Below are 15,062 nucleotides of genomic sequence, written 5' to 3'. Positions count from 1 at the left end.
AGGGGGAGGAGGAGGAAGAAGGAGGAGGAGGAGAAGGGGGAGGAAGAGAAGGAGAAAGAGGAGGAGGAAGAGGAGGAGGAAGAGAAGGAGGAGGAGGAGGAGGAAAGGGGGAGAAGGAGGAGGAGGAGATGAAGAAGAAGAAGAAGAAGAAGAAGAAGAAGAAGAAGAAGAAGAAGAAGAAGAAGAAGAAGAAGAAGAAGAAGAAGAAGAAGAAGAAGAAGAAGAAGAAGAATCATCTAATTTTTAAGTTATGAATTTTCATTCAGTGGCCACAGTTTCTTCTCAGGACTCCTAATCATGGGAAAGGCCCACATAACTTACATACAGCAATCTATTTTAAATGGCTAGAAAAGGATAGAAAGAATTAACAGGACAGTAGACACTAGCTAAACACTCATAAATTCTCAGCAAGACAGGTCATACAGAGCCAGTTTGGAGATCTGCAAACATATGCATTCTGGAGGTCTGAGAAGCAGGCTGGCAAAGGGTGAGCCTTAAGTCTTTTCTGTAGCAGTCAGAGAGCGAGCGTGGTAGTTTGAACATGCTTCACCCAGGGAGGAATACTATTTGGAGGTGTGACCTTGTTGGAGTAGGTGTGTCACTGTGAGCATGGAACCCTCATTCTAGCTGCCTGGATGTCAGAATTCTGCTAGCAGCCTTCAGATGAAGATGTAGAATTCTCAGCTCTGTCTGCCCCATGCCTGCCTGGACACTGCTATGCTCCTGCCTTGATGATTAGGGACTAAACATCTGAACCTGCAAGCCAGCCCTAATTAAATGTTGTCCTTTATAAGACTTGTCTTGGGGGCTGAAGAGATGGGCTCTGCGATTAAGAGCACTGATTGCTCTTCCAGAGGTCCTGAGTTCAAATTCCAGTAACCACATGGTGGCTCACAACCATCTGTAATGAGGTCTGATGCCCTCTTCTGGTGTGTCTGAAGACAGCTACAGTGTACTTATGTATAATAAATAAACAAATTTTTGAAAAAAAAAAGGGGGGAGGGGCTGGAGAGATGGTTCAGTGGTTAAGAGCACTAACTGGTCTTCCAATGATCCTGAGTTCAAATCCCAGCAACCACGTGGTGGCTCACAACCATCCGTAATGAAATCTGATGTCCTCTTCTGGTGTGTCTGAAGACAGCTACAGTGTACTTATTTATAACAATAAATAAATCTTTAAAAAAAAAAAAAAAGAGTTGCCTTGGTCATGGTGTCTGTTCACAGCAGTAAAACCCTAACTAAGACAGTGAGTGTGTGGGCTGGAAAGATGGCTCAGTGGTTAAGAGCACTGACTGCTCTTCCAGAGGTCCTGAGTTCAATTCCCAGCAACCACATGGTGGCTCACAACCATCTGCAATGGGATCTTATGTTGTTTTCTGATGTGTCTGTAGACAGTTAAGGTGTGTTCATATAAATAAATAAATCTTAAAAAAAAAAAAAGACAGTGAGTATGCACACCTATGGGTTTGAGTGTGGGCATACATATCCCACCTTATATTTTGAGGAAGGGCCTCCCACTGAGCCTGGAGCTCCCTGGTTGCCTACGCTGACTCAGTGGCAAGCCCAGGAGAACCATTTGTCTCCAGCTCCCAGAGCTGGAGTTACAGATATACACTGTCACACCTGGTTTTTACATGGGTTCTGGAGATCAAATCCAGGCCCTCGGGAGCTTTATCCACAAGCCATCTCCACAGCTTGGCCTGTTTGGCAGCAATAGCATTCCTCCATAAGGCACTACTTGTCATAACTGTTTTTACCACCGGTCCTTAAAGGGATGAGTTCATGATTAATGGCTCCCTGGGAAGGGCTTCTCTAAATATAAAGTCAGGACCCTAAGACACGGATATAGACACTGTTGCATGGGCTTCGAGCAGTTTAGGTAGAGTTAGCTGATAGTAGCCCTTACCAGAAGGCCCCGGAAAGCCTTCTTCTCTGTGATCCGGTACAGCCCCTCTGACGTCATGATTTTAATATGCTTGACTTCCACGTTATACCTGGAGTGAGGGAGAAAGATAGACAGACCACTGAGTCCTGAGTCTGAGGATTTATCCTCCCAGGACAGAAGAATCGAGCTGGACTCCTTCAAGCAAAGGAAGCTCTGCAGTTCAGAGTCTGGAGCAATGCCTGACCCATCCCTTCCTGGGGTCTCTGCTACTCTAAACCTTCTATTCATTGCCTTATGCAGAAGGAGCTTCCTGCTCTCCCTGAGGTGGCTCATCTTGAAGGTCAGCCATATGGGAGTTTCTATATTGAGTTAACTGACAGGAGAGAAGCCCACCCCAAATAAGGATGGCACTATCACATGGACTGAAGTTCTGGACTGAATAAAATAGAGAAAGTAAGCTGAGCACCCAGCATTCATCTCTGCACTGGCTAGTCTGAACACCCAGCATTCATCTCTGCACTGGCTAGTCTGAACACCCAGCATTCATCTCTGCACTGGCTAGTCTGAATGCCCAGCATTCATCTCTGCACTGGCTAGTCTGAACGCCCAGCATTCATCCCCGCACTGGCTAGTCTGAACACCCAGCATTTATCTCTGCACTGGCTAGTCTGAACACCCAGCATTCACCTCTGCACTGGCTAGTCTGAACACCCAGCATTCATCTCTGCACTGGTTAGTTTTACATCAACTTGACACAAAGTACAGTCATTTAGAAAGAGGGAACCACAATTGAAAAAAATGTTCCCATCAGATAGGCCTATGGGGCATTGTCTTGCTTGATGATTGATATGGGACTATGGGTGGTTCCATCCCTAGGCTGGTGGTCCTCAGTTCTACAAGAAAGCCATGGGAAGCAAGCCAGTAAGCAGTAATCCTCCATGACCTCTGCTTCAGCTCTTGCCTCCTGATTCCTGCCTTGAGCTCAGTGATGAAACATATGATGTCAACGTGTAAGCTGAAACAAACTCTTTCCTCCCCAAAGTGCTTTTGGTCATGATGTTTTTTCCACAGCAACAGAAACCCTAAGACACTGTCTGCTCCCTGAGTATAGATGCAATTCGAGCAGCTGCCTCATGCTCCTGCCACTGTGCCTTCCCTACTAGAGTAGACTGTTCTCCCCAACAGCAAGCTGAACAAACCCTTTCTCCACTAAGTTGTTTCTGCTAGGGACTTTATCACAGTGGTGCAACACGGAAACCCCCTGCCTCATGGGTGTGTTGAGAAGCCAGCAGGACCCGGTAAAGAAGACAGTGTCCTTGGATAGAGAGAAAAAAACTGCTACACAACATGAAAGATGGAGGAATAGGAAGGACTCAAAGAACAGGGGCTCTGTTAATGTGCAGGATCACAGAACAACAAAATGGAAAGAGAACCCAACCTCTTGAATATGGCGGAGGACACACCAAAAAAAGATAGCCTAGGGAAAAGATGGATATTTCTTCCGAAGGGGAGCTAGGTAACACAAAAACCCTAGAAATGCTTTTGTTTTTAATTGCTGAGGGGTCAGCCAGATGCAAGTAAAGGGGCTTGCCACAAAGCTTGCCAACTTGAGTTCAACCCCCATGACTCTCATGTTGGAAAGTGAGAACTGACTTATGCAAGCTGTTCTCCAGCCTACATGGGCACACCAGAAATAAACATCTTCAAACTGGTGAAGTCTCACAAAAACATTGGAAAACCCCAAAGCTAAAAATAAAGTTGGAAACAAGGGTAGAGCAGCCAGCCAGCACAGGTTAACCCCCTGATAGCTACAGTGAGCTAGGCATGCAAGGTGGCTGGACCATCCAGTCATGAGCATAGATGGAGTGGATCCCCACACTTCATGTGGCCACTCCACAAGCACGGGCAGTGTCTCCACCCTTCAGTATCCTAGAGTTCAGGGATTGCTCGAGGCTATCCCTGAGAAGCCCTAGGATCCTCCTGTCTCTCCCTCTCAAGTTGTTGGGGTCACAAGCACAGCCAGACTCAGCTTTAAGTGGCTGGTGAGAAATTACACCAAGGCCTGAATGTGGTGTGGAGGGCACTTCTCAAGCAGCCATCTCTCCAGCTCCTATAGTGGGGTATTGTCTGACGCTATTGTGCAGATGAAAATCAAAACTACATTTAGGTGCCATCTGACCCCAGTCATTATGGCTTTTGCCAACAAAAGGCACAACCAATATTCTAGAGAGGATTGGGTAAGCAAAGGACCCTGTGAGGTTGCAAACTCTTGATGAAAGCTAAGCTAGAATTCCACTCCTCAATCAAAACTGGGGTAAGATGTCTTTAGGGGCTAGGGACATGGCTAAGTCAGCATGGGCTCGTTCTTAAGCCTGAGGACTAGAGTTTGACTCCAGCACCCATGGAAGATGAGCAAGGTGACACTTCTTACCCCAGTCCAGGGGGCAGACACAGGGGATGCCTACAACTCACTGGCAGCCCTCAGAGCCTGTTCTCTCAAAACTCAAAGTAGGGACTGCTGAGATGGCACTTGCCACCAAGCCTTACAACATGAGTTCAAGCTCTGATGCCTATATTGTGGAAAGAGAGAACTCACTCCAACAAATTGTCATTGACCCCACATGCATGACCCCACATACCTTCCCATACATAAATAATAAATAAATAAATAAATAAATAAATAAATAAATAAATAAATAAAAGTGTTGACACCTTGAAAAATAAAAATCAGCCTACAGTCTCCACGCATGGACACATTGGTAAATGCTCACATACATGTCCACAAATAACAAAAAATAACACAAGTAAAAGTCACAGTTCAATGGTAGGGATGGAAGTCACTACAGTGTGGAGACAGAGAGACCTGCCCTGGGGCAGCTAGACTTTATTTCCCAAGGATATTTGGTCAGCACATCCACATGACACCAACAAACCTGTGTTCATTTTGTAGAACTATCAACAACAGCCAGAACACAAAATCAACTAAAGTGTCCACAGATGAAGAAACTATGATAGACACACACAGTGAAATATAATTCAGCCACTAAAAGGATAGATAGCATCCTGTCATCCACAACGTGGAACTGGAGGATGTCATGTTAAGTGAAATAAGTCAGACACAGGAAGACAAATATCGCAGCTTCTAACATACACATTAAAGCTAAAAGTGTTGGCCCCAAATAAGAATAGAAAGAAAATATGCAATGGGAGGGAGAAGGAAGGGGGCACAAGGTAAGGGAAGGAAGAGGAGCTGAGGAAAGTGAAAGTCGGTAGAAAACAGTAGCTCAATAAAAGGGGCTTGCGGACCTGTGTACACTTTTGTATGGTAAATGACAAGACAGCCTTGGCAAGCCCAGGTCAGAGAGGGTGTAATCAGAGAGGGATCAGGTTAACGGGCTCATAATCAAGAAGGGAGGGGCTCAGGTCAGAGGAAGGCGTGATCATGGGGGGATGATCCCAAGTCTGAGGGGTATGGTTAGGGAGGGAGGAACCCAGGTCAAAGGGGCGTGGTCACGGAGGGAGGAGTTACTTAATGCTGATGGCGAACTCCGCTGTATCTTTCACCCTCTGCCGCACCAGGTAGGTCCCATCAGAGCGATTGATAAGGATGCCCTCAGCGCCTGCTCGTTCCATGGGGCCGGCATACCTGCCAGGACACACCTGAGTCAGTCATGCCAAGGGGTACAGGGTTGGGTTGAAGCTCAGGCATTTGGGGATCCCTGGAATTTGGTCATTTGCTTTGATGAGCATCTTCTGAGCTCACTTAAGAAACTAATCTCTGTGAGCACCAGGGTAGAAACGGGGTGAGGTGTCAGCCTCAGATACAAAGGTTAAGGAAAGGGCTAGCAGGAGGGCTCAGCAGGTAAAGGAGCTTGCTGCCAAACCTGAGGACTTGAGTTCAATCCCTGGGAACCACTAGATAGAAAGAGAACCAATTTCTGCAAGTTTTTCCTCTGATCTACACACACGCAAACACACCCATACACATGCACACAAACATATACACATGCACATACACATGTACACACATGCATATACATCTGCACACACACACACACACAAAGTATAAAAAAAAAAATTTAAGGAAAGGCCTGAAATAAATCAGTAGTATTTTAATGCAATGTTTAAAAAGCAGAACAATTAAAAGTCAACTAAAGGCTGGGCAGTGGTGGCACATGCCTTTAATCCCAGCACTTGGGAGGCAGAGGCAGGCGGATTTCTGAGTTCGAAGCCAGCCTGGTCTACAGAGTGAGTTCCAAGATAGCCAGGGCTACACAGAGAAACTCTGTCTCGAAAAACCAAAAAACAAAACAAAACAAAAAAAAAAAGTCAACTAAAAAAGGAATGAGGTCTATGCACAGCCACAGTGGGTCCTCAAGGATGCCATGCTCACACAGTGAGGCTTTAAGGATGCCAAGACCAGTGTAAAAACCAGACACCAAAGGTCACACAGTGTGCAATTCCATATGAGAAATGTCCACAGCAGAGGAGTCCAGAGAGGGAGAGAGCAGATTCATGTTTGCTGAGACTGGTCAGGAGAACCCTGCTTAGAGGAACAGGACTGTGGGATGGGTAGAATGTTCTGGAACTATAGACGATGACTGCACTCCATTCTGAATGCACCAAAACATAGTGAATATGATTGTAATATAATATATTGTAATATGATACATTTATGTCTCCTTTAAATTTCTTTATTATTGTAGATTTAGATGTAGAGTGTGGCTTTTTATAAAAAGCAAAAAGAAGTAAACTGTAAAAGTATTGCTTTTGTTTTATAATTTTTGTCTGTATAATTTATATAGCTACTTTGTTTGTGGGTTCTTCATGGGTTCTTCTTTTATCTGTCTCCTAACAATATCTTCTCTGGCTCAACTCAGCTTCTCCTAGCTCAACTGTCACCAACTGTCTTCTCAGTGTGCAAGCCCAATTCTCTTTCAATTGTCTTTTACTTTCACTCCTCAAAATCTGTTTTCTAATCTTTTCCCAGCCCTGCTCAATCTTCTTTCTTCTTCTCTGTCTCCTGGACCCAACTTCGCCTACTCCTTTCTCACTGCTCCTCCACTGGCTGAGCCTCTGCTGGCCTTTAATCCTCTCCTATTCCCAGAAGAGCCAACTGCCACTGAAGAGCAGGGGTCCATCTAAAGGACCAAGCACACAAAATATTCCTTCCTCCAGTGGACTGGCAGTCGGTCCTTCCTCCAAGGGACTGGCAGTCAGTCCTTCCTTCCTCCAGTGGACTGGCAGTCAGTCCTTCCTTCCTCCAGTGGACTGGCAGTCAGTCCTTTCTCCAAGGGACTGGCAGTCAGTCCTTCCTCCAAGGGACTGGCAGTCAGTCCTTCCTTCCTCCAGTGGACTGGCAGTCAGTCCTTCCTTCCTCCAGTGGACTGGCAGTCAGTCCTTCCTTCCTCCAGTGGACTGGCAGTCAGTCCTTCCTTCCTCCAGTGGACTGACAGTCAGTCCTTCCTTCCTCCAGTGGACTGGCAGTCAGTCCTTTCTCCAGTGGACTTGCAGTCAGTCCTCCAGTGGACTGGCAGTCAGTCCTTCCTTCCTCCAGTGGACTGGCAGTCAGTCCTTTCTCCAGTGGACTGGCAGTCAGTCCTTCCTCCAGTGGACTGGCAGTCAGTCCTTCCTTCCTCCAGTGGACTGGCAATCAGTCCTTCCTTCCTCCAGTGGACTGGCAGTCAGTTCTCTCCTCCCGCCAGAGAGATAAACACTTGTTTAATTCCTTGAGCTTGGGCCTTGGGACTTAGCAACAAGTGCTTTTACCCACTGAGCTGTTTCACCAACCATGCCTCGCTCCTTACCCAATACCTGCTGAAGTATCCATATTTATATGTGTAAGTACATATAGAGTGTGTTATGATGATATATGTAACATGAATAATAGTTATATATAATGTATAATCATATATAACTACATTTTTATATATTGTGGGTATATATATATATATACATATATATATATCTTGTACATGAACAGCATCACCATCACCTTCAATACAATCACCATCATCACCATCATCACTATCACCACAATGTCTTCAACACCATCACTACTGCTGTTGCTATCACTCTCACCACCATCTTACTCATCACACTCATACTCTCCTCTCTATAATTAACACCATCACCACTATTGGCATCACCACATTTACTACCATCACCACATTTACTACCATCACCACCACAACACCATCACCATCATCACACCATTATCTATCACCATTACCATCACAACCATTACCACGATCATTATCAGCAACACTATTGCCATCACCAACAACAACAACAACACCTTCACTACCACCACCATCACCACCATCATCATCTCCACCACCACCACCTTCACCACTATCAGCGCCATCACCATTACCATCAAGACCATTACCACGATCATCACCACTACCACCATCATGACTGTCACTGTGACTTTCATAACTGCCCAGAATCAGGGACCTTCCCTTCCCCTGTCCCCCTACCAGCAGCTCTTAGCCCAGGATAAACTCAGAAGTGCTTGAGATCCAAATAATAAAGTACTGGTCATTCTGAAAGCCGCCATGTTTAGCCTGAGTTCTCCCTTAACCCACCCACCCCTCAAAAGACACCCATATTAAAGTAAGGAAGCATGATTGTACTCACCAGAGATGCACAGACAAGTCCTGAGGAGGGCCCTGGGGACATAGACAAAAACCCAAACTCAGAGAAGAGTCTCTTGCCTTGAAGACTTCAGGGACACCCACACACATCCACTCCACTAACATTTGGTGAATTGGTTCCATGTTCCAGGTATGTGCTATTCATGGGAGAAACAACTCTAGAAACCTGTTTCCCTTGTGTGTTCACATATTATATACAATTTACATATATTAACCTCAAGCCAAGTATGGTAATTAGCTTTCTAACATGACCCAAACTATAATCAACTATGAAGAGAGTCTCAGTGAGGACTATGTAGATCAGGCGTCCAGTGGGTGTGTTTGTGGGGGATTTTCTAAATGATATTAACTGATGTAGGAAGCCTAGCTCACTGTGGGGAATCAGTCCCTAGGCAGGAGGTCCTGAACTTTATAAGAGGATAAACTGAGCTGAGCACAAGCAAGTGAGCAGGTGACAATGCAAGCAGACATTTCCCTCTGCTCTTGACTGTCAGTGTGATGTGAGCAGCTGGCTGAAGTCCCTGCCTTGATTTCCCTACAATAATGGGCTATAACCATAAGCTGAAATAGACCCTTTTATCCCCCAAGTTGCTTTCTGTCAGGGTATTTTATCCCATCAACAGAAATTAAACTAGAACTCCAAGGATGGTGTTTATTTACTTCAACAAAGGACAAAAGTCTAAACAATGCAACAGGTAACGTGGCAGATGTATAGATGACATGAGAGTCGGAGCAAGAAGGCGTGGAGGGAAGAGTGGGAAGAAGATGAGGAGAAGGAGGGAGGGAGGAGGCAGAGAGAAATGAACACAGTCAAGGAACATCACACACATGTACAATAGCCTTCTTCTGAAGTCCATAGCTATGTGCAATGAGTACTCACTACTTAAAACTATTTAAAAAGATTTCCTGACGTGTGCAAATTATATAAATCATTGCTTGCAGAGATAGTAGATAGGCAGGTGGCCTGTGGACACATGAATGGCTATGGAGATAGCGAAAGGGAACTACTCTCCAGGCAAGATGTTCACCACTCAACTACATTGTCAAGCCTAAATGATGTAATTTTGTCGTCATTTAGAATTTGTTGGCAATGATGGGGATGAGATTTGGGACCTTGTACATAAAAGCAAGCACCCTGCCTCCTAGCTATGTCTCAGCTCCTCACTGACAGATCCTAGGCAGGGCTCCACCCCTAACCACAGCCCAGCCCCTCATTGGGGATTTCTAAGCAGAGCATAGGCACACCACTGAGCCACAGCCTAGACCTTGAGATAACCAGTCAGTACTACCCAATCTGGAAGGAATGATAGAGTTTGAAACTTACAATGTAGTTTGACACTAGAGATATTTAAGTTCAGAGTGAGGGCATATAAATATGGCATGAAAATAAAGGGGAACTTTTGTGGAAGAGAATAGGGAACAGCAGGAAGAGGGGAAGGAAAGACAGTGAGGGAGTTAACAATGCGAGCAAAGAACAACGATAGAAATATATAAAACTGTCATCATGAAGCCCATTGTTTTGATATTAAGTAAAAGTTAATTTAGAGCCAGTGAAAGGGTTGGCAAGTTCTCACCACCTCTGAGCTCATAAGTTCAATCGCCAGGATCTACCCAGTGCAAGGGGAGACCTAGCTCCTACAAACTGTCCTCTGACCTCTACATACAGACCATGGAATGCACACTCACACACAAACAAAATATATAAACAAGCAGAGAGTAACAGAAAAAAATCTAAAGGTGAATTAAGAATGCTGAATTTAAAGGGTGCATCCTGGTAGATGAACCTAGCTCTAGTCAATGTCCTCATACCCATGAGTGTATGGCAGCACAACTTAGACTCTGGATCATTTTTAAAAGAAAAAAGAAAAAGAACACAAAGTTGGTAGGGATGAGAGTGGATCTGAGAGGAATTAGGGGGATGAATGGTAAGTGATCAAAATATATTTTATATATGTAACAAATTCTCCAAGAATTGCCGGGCAGTGGTGGCGCACGCCTTTAATCCCAGCGCTTGGGAGGCAGAGGCAAGTGGATTTCTGAGTTCGAGGCCAGCCTGGTCTACAGAGTAAGTTCCAGGACAGCCAAGGCTATGCAGAGAAACCCTGTGTCAAAAAAAAAAAAAAAAAAACCTCCAAGAATTGTATTTATCAAACAAAAAAAGAGAGAAAAAAATAATAATGAAGAGAGAGGAAACAACAGATCTGTCCATCAGGAGCATGGCCAGAAAGGAGGCCATGAGGTCGTCCTTCACAGACTCAGCTCAGTGTTTGGGAAGGAAGCTAGGGACTGGCCCAGCTTCTGAGCATATGCTCTGTCCCATATGACACCCCAGGGAAAATGCAAGTTGTTTCACAGAAAAAGCAAGAGGCTTCTATATCAGCAGTCACATGCTGACAAAGGTGGCTCAGAGAAGCAGGTAAGGTCTTGGTTTGGCTAGATGTGACTGACCTGCCACAATAAACAGGATGAGGAAGGTCTAAGACACATGGATGATCCATGACTCATTCTCACCTCCCTGACTGGCCCAGTGTACTAGGGCTCTATCTGAACCCTTGACCCTCACACAATCCAGAACTGAGGCACTCACGTGGACATAGGGATGCACTCTGTTACAGGGAAACCAGCCGACTTCATTTGTAGCAGTATTTCTTCCCTAAAAATGCAGGGGACAAAACATGATCAGAATGTATAGGTATCCTCGTGTGTGTGTGTGTGTGTGTGTGTGTGTGTGTGTGTGTGTGTGTGTATGTGGTGTGTGTGTATGTGGTGTGTGTATGTGTGGGGTGTGTGTGTGTGTGTGTATGTGTGGTGTGTGTATGTGGTATGTGTATGTGTGGTATGTGTGTGTGTGGTGTGTATATGTGTGGTGTGTGTGTGTGTGGTGTGTGTATGTGTGGGGGGTGTGTGTGTGGTGTGTGTGTATTTGGTGTGTGTATGTGTGGTGTGTGCGTGTGTGTGTGTGTGTGTGTGTGTGTGAGAGAGAGAGAGAGAGAGACGAGACAGAGAGACAGAGAGAAAGAGAGAGAGAGGCTATCCACTCACTTGCATGTGTGTATCCATTTTTCTCAATGGATACTATTACTCATTCATCTCTCACTCAACATGAGGATGTTTCAAAGGTAGACTCCCATCCTAGAATCCCCAGTAAAGGGTTGAGGGTGTAGCTCAGGGTCAGAGCCCCCACCTAAAATCCCTCAGTGAGGGGCTGGGGGCATGTTTATAGGTGGGGCCCCTGCCTAGAATGCCCCACTGAGAGGTTGGAGGTAGAGATCCTGCCTAGAATCTCTCAGTGAGAGTCTAGGATATTACTCAACAGATAACTGCTTAGCACCCTTGAAGCCCTGAGATTCATATCCAGAACCACAAAAAATAAAATAAAATAAAATAAAATCTAACCCATAGAAAAATCTATAAAGCTACCAAGGAGTACCAGGCTCCCAGGAAGGTGATCATCTCCACTCACATACCTTTCCCACAGGAGCCAACTCCAAAACCTCTTGAGACTATGACCCACACTCCCTCAGATTCCCTGCACCCATGACCTTGACTTGGACCCATAATCATGACCTTATTTACTCTTGTACTTCTCAGGAAACAACTGAGGTTGTGCCCTGGCCCCTTCATGTCATTTGCATCCATAGCTCCACACTCATGCCTTGCCTCTGGCTCCTACAGCCAGTGTCCATACCTCCCACCAGTTGTGTTCAGCCTCTGCCTTAGTGAGCTCCACAATGTCCCCAGGGTTGAGCCGTAAAAATGGTCTAAAGGCTCCAGGTGGAGGAGGGATCCCATAGTATTCCTGAAACACTTCCATCTTAGGCAGACCTGGAAGGTGAAATGAGATGAAACAACATGGTTGATAGAACACTCAAAACCATGTCTTTAAACCCAACAAAAAAAAAGATTGATAATACCAAGTGGTGATGATGGTGAGGAGAAACTAGAATACAAGTTGGACAGCATCTACTAAAGATAAGTGTATCTACCCTGGTTCCCAGCAATACCAATACAGTGTAAACACTGAGGAATATGAAAATACATTTGCCTAGAGGTAAAGCCTAGAATTCCCCAGTGAGGTGCTAGGGGTGGAGCCAGGGGTGGAGCCTCCTGCCCCTCCTGGAGTATCATGCAGTTGCCTCCCTCATATCACTCTGCACACTCACCCAATTCATTCCTTTTCTTGTCCTGGGTCCTTCGATGTAGCTTGTCCTGGAGGTGGGGGATGAAGAAAGTAGACATAGAAGTAGGCACCTATTCCCAGCCAGGTGATTCCTTACCCCATCACTGTCCCTGTCCAGCCAGGGATGATGATGTTCATTCCTGGGGACTTCTGGTTCCTCTCTCATGAGCCTCTGTGATTTCCCAGGTACAGAATGGAATCAGATCTTACCTTCTTCATGGTTCCTGAGAAATCTACAGAAGGGAAAAGTTCATTCAGAAGGAAACTCCCCTACAGAGAAGCTAGCCCACTTCCCTCACATTATCCTAGAAATACCTTGCCCATGACGACCACATGGAGGCACCCTCCCCAGACACTCCTTGTGTGCAGGTGCCCGGCACCTATAACATCGATATCCCTGGTAGAATGTGCCTCTGGAATGCAGAAGAGATAAAGGAGAGACATGGAGAGTTACTGCCATCCTAACCACCAATATATGTCCTTTGATAGAAAGCAAGGGCCAAATTTAGAGATATAAACCTGCAATTCCAGCACTGGAAGGATGAAGCAAATACTGCATCCAAGTTTAGCATGGGCTACTGAGGGAGACACTATCTAAAAGAAGGAAGAAGAGAAAGAGGCAGGAAAAGGAGAGGAAGAGGGAAGCAGAGGAAGAGGAGAAGGAAGAGGTGTAGAAGAGGAGTAATGAGTCGCAGTAGGGCCTCCCTCCTCTCAAGCAGGTGACCTCTTTAGAGAGGAAAGGCCAAGCAGGCTCGAGGTTCAAGACCTCCCAGGTACACACCTTAGTAACATCTGACAGGCCTTGCAGGAAGTGGTCTCCTCAAAGGAAAACATCTGAAAATCATGTCCATTGGCTGTAGCATTCTCTGGGTAGATGTTGGAGCTTGGAGAGAGAATTTGAAATGAGAGAACAAATACTTCATCCTGAACATGGATGAACAGCGGCCTGCAGAATACAGGCATCACAGTGTATCTGGGCATCTGTCCATAGATGTTTGAGGTGCACCCAACTTCAGGCTATTGTGAGTCAAGGTGCTGTGAGTATCAACAGAGCGAGGAGACAGGTGGGCAGGTGCCAAAGGCTAGGGGAAGGATGGAAAGTGGCTGTTTAATGGCTGCAGGGTTTCCTTTGAGGGTGATGAGAGGGTTTTGAGCTAAGAGGTGATAATTACATGTTTCAAATGCATTAAATGCCATAGAATTGTAGCTGTGAGATATTTGGGGGTTGGTTATATAATTTTCACATCAACAGAATGAAGGGCAGTGGAGGAGAAGACAGAGGAGCAGGAAGAAGACATTGACTTAAAAGGAGAGGTTAAAAAGAGAAACAGAGAAGTGGGTGGGGAGTGTGTGTACAGTGGAAGATGGAGGAAGGGAAGCAGAAAGGGCGGAGAATAAAGGAAAAGGTGGAGGAGAAACGTGAGGATATAGTCTTTGGTTTTGGGCTTTTGGGGTTTTGGGGGTGTGGGGTGTTTGGTTCCAGGTTTGGGGGTTTGGTTTTTTTGGTTTGGAGCCTTTTGGGGGGTTTTACGGTATGTTTTTGGTTTTGTTTTGTTTGTCTTTTTGTTTTTAGTTTGTTGCTGTTTTTGTTTGCTTTAGGTTTTTTATTTTTATCTTTTGGGTTTTTTGTTTTGAGTTTATTGTTGCTGATGTTTTTGTGATATGAGGATTGAACCAGATAACAGGAAAAGGAGGCTCACATGGCCATTTCAAACTGTTCCATCCACTTCTTCTTCAGCTCCCGGGTCTTGAAGAACAGCTCATAGCCCTGGGCGCCTTGATCCTCAATCAAAAGGAACATATGGCTCCACTGCATATGAAAAAGCATATCGCAAATGGATCCCCTGCAGAAGGTGGGCTCACATCCCATCTGTCCTTCATTCCTCAGAGTAATAAACTACTCTTGCCCAGGGCACATACATGGGTGTGTTCAGACAAGACTGTCTAGACCATCCAAACACACATTAGCAAGTCCAAAACTTAATGCAGACCTGAGGTCAAACCCCAGAACCTATGTTAAAAATATCAAGAGTGATGTCATGTGCTTATAATCCCAGAGCTGGGGAAGCAGACCCAGAAAACTCTGGGCCTCCCTGGTCAGCCAGTCTAGCCTAAATGGCAAGCCCCAGGCTCAGTTTAAAAAAAAAAAAAAAAAAAGATGGATGGCACCTGAGTTGCCTCTGGACTCCAACTCACACACGAATTTTTCAATGAAAATGAGAAGATTGAAGGACAAGTCGTTAAATTCCCTCCGTCCCTCCCTCCCTCCGTGTGTGTGTGTGTGTGTGTGTGTGTGTGTGTGTGTGTGTGTGTGTGCGCGCGCGCGCGTGCGTGCGTG

The 15,062-nt window shown here is 45.5% G+C and overlaps 1 protein-coding gene across 3 annotated transcripts in view; it reads right to left on the bottom strand.

Moving 5' to 3' along the window:
- Positions 1–15,062, bottom strand: part of Vav1 (vav guanine nucleotide exchange factor 1) — a 53,187-nt gene that overhangs the window by 12,379 nt on the left and 25,746 nt on the right. For all 3 annotated transcript variants that reach the window (XM_031347242.1, XM_031347243.1, XM_031347244.1), the window contains 10 exons: positions 14,425–14,534; positions 13,506–13,607; positions 13,040–13,137; positions 12,935–12,957; positions 12,708–12,753; positions 12,233–12,369; positions 11,132–11,197; positions 8,528–8,559; positions 5,415–5,531; positions 1,907–1,994 (listed from right to left, as the gene is read on the bottom strand). In XM_031347242.1, coding sequence (XP_031203102.1) covers positions 1,907–1,994; positions 5,415–5,531; positions 8,528–8,559; positions 11,132–11,197; positions 12,233–12,369; positions 12,708–12,753; positions 12,935–12,957; positions 13,040–13,137; positions 13,506–13,607; positions 14,425–14,534 — 819 coding nt within the window. The remainder of the gene's footprint in view (positions 1–1,906; positions 1,995–5,414; positions 5,532–8,527; positions 8,560–11,131; positions 11,198–12,232; positions 12,370–12,707; positions 12,754–12,934; positions 12,958–13,039; positions 13,138–13,505; positions 13,608–14,424; positions 14,535–15,062) is intronic.

This window comes from Mastomys coucha, unplaced genomic scaffold (assembly GCF_008632895.1).
Source record: "Mastomys coucha isolate ucsf_1 unplaced genomic scaffold, UCSF_Mcou_1 pScaffold3, whole genome shotgun sequence".
NCBI classification, from domain to species: Eukaryota; Metazoa; Chordata; class Mammalia; order Rodentia; family Muridae; genus Mastomys; species Mastomys coucha.
The sequence above is the reverse complement of the archived record's forward strand: the minus strand, read 5'-3'. Positions and strand labels throughout refer to the sequence as shown.